The sequence below is a fragment of the Trachymyrmex cornetzi genome, unplaced genomic scaffold (assembly GCF_001594075.2).
Source record: "Trachymyrmex cornetzi isolate Tcor2-1 unplaced genomic scaffold, Tcor1.1 scaffold1098, whole genome shotgun sequence".
Lineage (NCBI taxonomy): Eukaryota > Metazoa > Arthropoda > Insecta > Hymenoptera > Formicidae > Trachymyrmex > Trachymyrmex cornetzi.
This window is the reverse complement of record NW_017295651.1, coordinates 34,846-43,949: the sequence shown is the minus strand read 5'-3', so window position 1 is coordinate 43,949 and position 9,104 is coordinate 34,846. Positions and strand designations below refer to the sequence as shown.

Below are 9,104 nucleotides of genomic sequence, written 5' to 3'. Positions count from 1 at the left end.
TCTTTAAACGTTAATATCTCGTTAACTATTGCGCAACCTACAAAATGGTATAAGATTTTTCGATTTAATTCGATCCGTTCTACCTGCTCGTGATCAATTAGCCGATAATTTTCAAACACTCTGTATACATATAAAAGTATGAGATATGCTTATGTATAATAATATAATTAACATTAAAGGCAGTATTAGTACCGTATCAAATTGTTCAACGTTGAATCCACACAGCAAAAACAAAAAATTAGAACATATTGGTTGGGTAAATGCTTTTTCCGCGCACACTGATTGTCGAATTGCTTTTATGAAATCGTGGTTAGGATTGAATTTATGCGTTCCGATTAAATCCCAGAAATACTACAATCATGTATTCATATTGTTAGATACAGATAATATTTGAGTTCGATTAAAATTAGTTTTTTTTAATCCAAAAATTACGTACGTCAAGGCCGACGGAAAACTGTGCCACCACTTGCAAGGGACTCTTCATTCTGCCGCAATAAGCGACCGGCGATAGAGCATACATCTCCTCGATATAATTCTGATACTTAGGTCGTTTTATTGTCATGACAAAAAAGGAGGTGGTACCTTGGCTGTGTCCTAGATAGAACATTTTTTTGCGACCAGTGGTCTTTACAATATAATCTATCATTGCTGGAAGATCATATACGCCAATCTCGTGCCAGCTGCAATATGCAATAGGAGCATGCACTGGCATGAATTACTGCGTTTAACTAAAAAAAAGCAAAGTACTAAAAGTCGAAAATATTATTCTTGTGCGCCAAATTTTAATTATTATTATACGAGGTGTGATCAAAAAGTAAGGTAACTTTTCATTTTTATAAAAAAAATATTCATTTATTCATTCAAAATTATGTTATCCCCTTCAAAATAATCCCCCTCTGATACAATGCACTTGTGCCAGCGCTTTTTCCAGTCGTCAAAACACTTCTGAAATGCACTTTTGGGTATTGCCTTGAGCTCCTCCAGCGATGCAGCCTTAATCTCCTCAATCGTCGCAAATCTTCGTCCTTTCATGGGCCTTTTCAATTTTGGGAAGAGGAAAAAGTCGCAGGGGGCCAAGTCTGGTGAATACGGTGGCTGAGGCATGATGACAGTATTGTTTTTGGCCAAAAAACTACTCACTAGTAACGACGTGTGCACAGGTGCATTATCATGGTGCAGAATCCATGAGTTTTCTTTCCACACTTCCTGAGTTTTTTTCTTATTGATTCACGCAAACGCCGCATAACCTCAAGGTAATACTCCTTGTTTACCGTACGACCTTGTGGTAGGAATTCTTGATGCACAACGCCATGGTAATCAAAGAAAACTGTGAGCAAAACTTTCACATTCGAACGAACTTGGCTTGCCTTTTTCGGTCTTAGCTCTCCTGGGCTCTTCCACTGGGATGATTGGGCTTTGGTTTCGACGTCATAACCATATACCCATGTTTCGTCACCAGTTATAACCCTTTTGAGCAGATCAGGATCATCATTGACGTCGTTCAACATGTCTTGGGCGATGTTCATGCGACGCTGCTTCTGATCAAAATTAAGCAGTTTTGGAACGAATTTCGCTGACACACGTGTCATACCCAAAACATCCGTTAAAATTGATTGGCATGAGCCAAACGATATGTTAAGATCATCAGCTATTTCTCTAATCGTGATTCGACGATTTTTCAACACATTGTCAACATTTCAAGAGTTTTTGAACACTTAATACCATTTTTTACACAAAAATTAATACAAACTCTCTGCTCCATTATTTTCAACAGCAAAAAATCGCCGAGCACGCAAACACGAGTCTAACCTTTATGCCTCTCACATAAAAACAACACACGCTATATAGTCAAAACTGTGAACATATGATCGTGACGAGTGTACCAACACAACAAAAATAAAATTTTGAAATTAGAGTGTACAGTGCGCGCGAAATTCAAAAAGTCACCTTACTTTTTGATCACACCTCGTATATATTTTTATTGATATACTTTTATATATGCAGCTTTTATATATAATGCGCTTTTTATGTAATAGTTTTGTTCGTAAAGATGGAGATATTGATTTTTGTGTAATATGTTTAACGTGTCTTTCGAACATAATTAAATTTTTTTGAAAGATAACAGATTATTAAAACAATGCTTTTTTCAAGATAAATACAATTTTTAGACCAAGATTCTTCTCTCGAATTATCATCTTATTTATTTGTTCGTGAAATTCAGAATAATGACTGATCTTTGTTGAAAATTTTTGTGATAATTTTATTGCAACAAAAATATTTTAATATTTTTTTAAATCAAGCTTTAAATTAAATTTTTTACGAAATCTTGAACTTGAGGTGAAAAATATGGTTTTATTACATAATCTCTAATTTTTAATCATTAGTTGAAAACTGTAAATTTCATCATTACCACACCGAAAAAATTGTATTCTTAATTTAAGAATATCCTACTTATGTATAGTATGTTTTCCTCTAAAATAAGCGCTGAGATGATCCTCTTAAATTTAAGAGGGTAATCATATAAAAATTAGTATATTCTTAATATGAGAATGTACAGGATGTCCTCTATTTTAAACGATGATCTCAAATATCTCTTGAACAATACATTTTAGAGAAAAATGCTTCAGACAAAAGTTGCATGGTTTTAAGGGGGACATCATCAAATTCACCGTGTGAAGCGCGCGTGTAGCGCACGTATGGCGATGATCGCTTTCGCAAATCGAGAATATATTATTAATTTAAGAGGAAATATTCTTATATCTGTTAAAAGGAAATATTAAGTACATCTTTCAAGAATACAATTTTTTCGGTGCAAAGAAGAAATTAATTCCTCAATTCCGTCACAATGTGAAAAAGATAATTATTAACACATAAAAAGATTTTCAAATTTTTCTGATTTGTTGCCTATTATTTACATTTATGTCTAAATGTAAAAATATTATAGTAGATTCGATTATGAACACATGTTATACCTATTAATTGTATCTTACTGTTATGAAATTGTTATACTCGAAATCGTGATTAATACAAGCGCAAGTTAAGGAAATAAATTATAAGTTTATTATATCATATATAGTTTTTTGCATCTCTTATCTATATACATATTAAAATTATTATATTACTTCAATCATATTAATAAATAAAGTAAAAAAAATGATTTTTCATTTCATATATATGTATATTATTATTTATTAGATTAATTCTAATGTTATCAAGTTTAAGTTTTGATGTCATTAGAAAATTACATTATGTGTATAAAAATTTACGAAATTTTTTAAATTATTTTCTTTTATTTATTCTTTACAAAACTTATTTTCGTTAAAAATGGATAGAATTAAGTTGACCCATATGTGCACGTTTAAACTTGAGTTTCTCTTATCTGGCTATTAGATTAGATTAAAAATATTAATATTTCTACACCGTAATTCTCTACATTATTTGCTAATTTAAATTTCATTTTTAACCATACTGCACGAATGTCGTATTTATTTTGTATCTTTTTCTTTCTACTTTGCATACATATGCTTGCGCACATACATACACACACATGTACATCAATTCTCACCTGAAGTTCCAATAAGCTTTCGGTTTGATATTATCGGATGTATGAGTATTAGAGTATGAAGTGCCACGTGCATTACCGAGCCATACATCATACCCCTCATCCGCCAGAAGGAACGCTATAATGTCAATATCAGAATGTAATGATAAAAACAAGTATATTAGCCAGTAATGTAGATAATAAAGCAAAAATTGATAAATATCGAATTAATGGACTTTTTTCCTTTCTGAATATATTACATACAAATTTCAATTTTGAAATGATATAAGCATGACTTTTGCACAGTTTTAGTTAATATCATATTAAAAATATTTCAATATCTTATTTTAAGAAATTTTAATATTTTATCTGAAGTAGAAATAAATTTATGTGCGCAGCATACATACATTTATGATTATCATGATTAGAATCAAAGAGTAAACCCTATTTATCTAAAAACGCAACTTAATATTTAAATATACTAGTAAATGATTAATGTGTGTGTGTGTGTGTGTGTTTAATTTCTCTCATTTGAAAACTGAAATGTTTTAACATCATTTTATATTTATTGTAATTATTATTATTATATTTAAATATTATATTTATACATTGCTAGTTCTAAAAATTAGAAAGAGATAAATAGTAACCAAAATTTAAGTTAATCTATATTAGTGGAAACAGGTATGACTTTCTTTCTTTTTAACACACATGCTTACTTTACCTATACTTTTCTCCGGTCCAGGAAGGAGCCAACACATTGAAGTGCACAAAATACCGTGCATCACAAATGCTACAGGTTTTTGCACTTCCGAGTTGTTGAAATTAGTTCGTCCTGTTATCCGATGCAGTTCCAAAATATAACCGTCACCAGTAGTCACTTTATGTATCTCACCATTATAGCCGTATTTACTTATTATTTCCATCTGTACAATAGAATGACAGTTGTCTAATTCAAATTTATTTGTTTCGTATAAAATTAAATATTATTGATACAAATGAAGAAAACTATTATCAAAGCAAATAGACATATACTTAATTAATATTAGATTTAATTTATTAAATTATAATATTAATAAAAACTTTCTTTTTGATATTTTAATGTAATCAATTAAAATTTATCGATGAAATTTTAAAAATAAATTTATATATATATGTACCTATATAAGTTTATTTTAAACCTTTTGTTTATGCATAATAGAATTAATTAAAATATATAACTCATTAAATTAATTAATTACTATATAAATATTTAAGAATTCTTTAATAATTACTACGTTTTAGACATGATGAAAGTTATTTTTATACAGTTTATAATCATGCAAATTTGTGTTGAATAAAAATAAAGTTTCACTTACCGAAGTAAGCTGAGCATCCTCAGGAATTGTTATTAAATTCGGCATAAATGGTATCCGTTCTAATGGATCCAATTTAAATATTTTATTTATCAAGTCTCCCAGTAATCCAGCATTCGTGGATGCTAGAATTGAGATGAGAAATATCAGTAGCAACATAATTGCTCGATGAGATTATTCTGTACACTGAAAGAAAAGATTTTTGGTTGCTATAGCAAATTAGATGGTTAAATATAGCATTTTTAATTGGCTGTAGCAACCGATTTGTGATTGCGTTAGCCAATTGAAATCCTATACTGACGTTGCGGATAGGTTAACACAACCAACAATTAGCTGCAGCAACCAAAAATTGGCTGTTGCCACCAATTAAAAATGCTATGCCAAATTTTACCACCTAATTTGCTGCAGCAGCCAATCTTTTCTTTCAGTGTAGGCCAATGAAATCGAAAAGAAGTAGCTATTTTTTAAATAGCCCCGCAGTTATATATACGTGCTTATGTACAATATAATTTATGGATGATTAATAACGTGTCTGGGACTGTACGCAATCTTATTCACTGCTATCTGTTAACTTATCTTAATTTCTGCTTCAGTAATATTTACTACAGAAAGTATTATATTTGGTTATTGTAATAATCAATATAGTAAGCTATAAGTAATTACAAAAAAAGAAAATGTAAAAAATAGACCTTATCGCCGTTTAAATAAATTGACTCACAAAATATTTTATGAACCATTTACACGTAAGTGCATAACGTATATGCGAATATTTGTTTTCTTTTATTTAATTGAAAATCTAACAAAAAAAAAACTGAAAAAAGAGTTGTTTTTCAATGTTACTTCAATATAATTCGCGAATGATAAAATTCTTTGCAATCCTTAACAAAATTGCCAAAAATTAAAGATCTGTAATAACTGTAATACCAAGGATATATCGCACACTGCTTGAGAATTTAACAATACATTATCTAAAATTAATCAAATTAATAAGTTAAATAGTACACTGAGAAAAAAATGCTGTTGATTCAATTTAAGTCTATATTACGGGCTGTCACTAACATAAGTGATTAATTTATGTATATATTTTATTGACATAAAGGCTTGATTATTGAAATAATAATTTATGCCTTTATGTCAATAAAATATATACATAAATTAATCACTTATGTTAGTGACAGCCCATAATATAGACTTTAATTGAATCAACAGCATTTTTTTCTCAGTGTAAGTTCATGAATAGTCTAAAAATGTAACACACAAATATTTATATTTATTAATCAAATATTTTATGTAATAAATATTAAACCAAAGGTATAAAAAGATATCAAAAGTCAAAGAAGACGTCAAATAGGTAGGTATGAGATAGAGAAAATGAGCGTTCCAATAAATGTTTTAATCACCAAAGTTTCTGTATCTGAATAAATATCTAAATAAATATTTTGTTGTGTATGCACTTAGGTATTTATTGTTGTTCTTATTTCAAGATTGTCTTAAATAATGTCTTAAAATGTTATTACGGTCTTCTGATTGATTCGTGATATCTCAAGACTACTTAAGACAAACTTAATATAAGAATTGACTACGAATACCGACCTTAGTGTTAATTTTTATACATTGTTGTATGTTACATGTAGTACGTAACATATCTCTATTTAGGTATCATATATTATGTAATAGATTTAAATTTCAGATATTTTAATTACACTGTGTCCTGCATATTTATTTTCAAATAAAACTGGAATGCTGGATCGACGGCCGAATTTGATCGAAGTCGATGGTACAGACTTTTTTAAATTCCAAATTTGATAATAGTGACATCTTTCATTCATTTCTTATACTTATTATACATCGTTGTGTCTCGCTCAAACGCATTCATCTGTCCTTATCTAACATATTGCAACGCCATCTCTTAGAAAGAGATCAACTAAACTACTGCTCGGTTTCATAGCTTCACGTCAATTTATTCGTAGTATACGAACAAAATTTTTGGCGACTCCTTTTTCTTATACTCTAGCCCCTACCTCGTTTCTAAAAGCATAGGATTGTTCTTCGAGATTTTCTGTAGGGTAGGCTACTGGCTACTTATTTTAAACGGGTAAAATCTAAAACTCTTTTATGCAGCACATATTAGCAGCTTTCCATTTACACTGATTCTCAGATAATTCTCACTTGTGACGTCACAACTCAGTTGTGAATGCGCGTTCCTTTTACATTCTGACAAGTGAGATTTAATTGAGTTTTTACCCATAATCTGCACAAGATCGAGACCATATGCTTTAGTAAGTCTCGTAAACTCACTTCAAAGTGAGGTTATGAATCTGTGTTGATGTGTGATAACTTTTTACCAAAGTAAGCAAGTAGTGACGTCATTAATCTGAGTATAAAATACTCAGCTCACTTCAGACTCAGTTTCACTTGTGTGTAAATGGAAAGCAACTATTGTGAGTTGACTGCAGAAGCCGGTGACAAAACTACAATTTTTCATTTTTTTTTCATTTTTTGTATTAAATTGTAGCTGGCAGCCAGTGTTGTCGTCGATACTTTAATTGTGAAGAAGGACTTTTCAATCCATAAACACAATTAAGAGAAAAGAGTATTTAATAATTAATGGTAAAACAGGACACTCCAGCATTTCCTTAAGGCTTCTAACTACTCAGCCAAGAACTCTGCGTTGACGGTGGCGACACAGTATCAGACGGCGGTCTGGCAAAATCGGTAGCCATACATTTAAGCACGAGCCCATGTCCGTGTGCTCGCCTGCGATCGTTATTATTTGCTTAATTGTGAAAATGTGACTTGTTTCGTACTTCTCAAAGTCGTAATTTTCGATGACAACTAAAGTTATCTTGGAATTTTATACGTAAAAGTGTATATTTAACTCGTTTCAACAGTTATGAAACCGTGTGTTTCTGCCAGAATATAGGCTCACTTTACGAGTCTTTTACGACCATTTACTGACTATCAAGGGAGAAAAGGACAGTTTTCATCGATTTTTACAAGTGTTTTAAAGCGAACCCATCGTTTAATTTCATTCAAATTGTCTCTGTTTACAAATAGCATCGTGCATAAATTAACGTGTCATTCTCGCTTCTGACGTCACGATTCCAACATGGCCGCCGCGACTACTCAGGGGCCTTAATACGGATCTTTTTATAAAAATAACATGAAGCATATGAGTACTATATTAAAACACTTGAACCGATTTTATTTTAATATCACATATTCTTATATCCTAAATCTTTAATTAAAATTCTGGTAAAACACAGTGTACTTGAAATTAATTGTGATCATGCATTTATAATTTTATACTTAATTGAACTTTATTTTCTTTTTATCTCAAAAATATTTTAACGTTATTATTAAAGAGAAATTAATTCAAAATTTAGTAAATAATTTTAATATAAAATATTCGATTGTTTATACAATTACTCGATTCAATACGTTTTACTATTCATACGTTACTATTCATAACTATTTATTCGCTGAAATTAATCCTGGATGACGTGAAAGTTTTATATAAGGATATCAATATCTTTAACTTTATCTTTAAACACTCGTTACATTTGATTATTGTCGAAAATGATATGTTTAAGTTTAAACATATGTAAAAGTCGTAATTATTGCTTATCTTCCTAAACCTATATTCGAGTAAATATTATTGTTTTAATATAACGACATGATAACGTACGAATTGTACATGCATGGCAACAATTAAATTGCTTTTATATGATATTCGTTTTTTGTTGAAAGAGAATTTTTTAGTTAAAGATGTATGCACAATATGCATATTTAAATAAGAAATTCTTATAAGCGATTATTTAGTGAATAATAATGTTTTATTTATACAAGCATTCATATAAATATACAGGGTGGACCAAATGAGTCTATAATGGGAAATATCTCGAAATAGAGGCATAATACAAAAAAATACTTCAGACAAAAGTTGCAGGGGGCAAAGGGGGACACGCAATGGTATCATTGACTTTGACCTTGAATCCGATTTTCAAGGTTATTTCGGAGTTAAAATGGTTTCTTTAAATGGGAACCCCTATTTTTTATCCCGAATTTGAAAAGAACGGGAAATTTTACGTACAAAATGATATTTTTGTGAAGATCATTTCAAGGTCAAATGAAGGTCAAATATGCGAAAACAGCTGAAAGTGTGTCGACTGACATTCCAAGCTTTTACGAAAGGTTCAAGTCACTTTGAA

The 9,104-nt window shown here is 30.2% G+C and overlaps 1 protein-coding gene across 1 annotated transcript in view; it reads right to left on the bottom strand.

Moving 5' to 3' along the window:
* The window catches only part of LOC108761994 (lipase 3), an 18,446-nt gene extending 13,454 nt beyond the window's left edge, over positions 1–4,992 (bottom strand). Inside the window, exons 1-5 of the mRNA XM_018508788.1 lie at positions 4,897–4,992; positions 4,263–4,464; positions 3,566–3,680; positions 437–680; positions 193–351 (exon numbers count right to left, since the gene is read on the bottom strand). Coding sequence (XP_018364290.1) covers positions 193–351; positions 437–680; positions 3,566–3,680; positions 4,263–4,464; positions 4,897–4,941 — 765 coding nt within the window. The 5' untranslated portion in view covers positions 4,942–4,992. The remainder of the gene's footprint in view (positions 1–192; positions 352–436; positions 681–3,565; positions 3,681–4,262; positions 4,465–4,896) is intronic.
* Between the last annotated feature and the right edge of the window lie 4,112 nt (positions 4,993–9,104).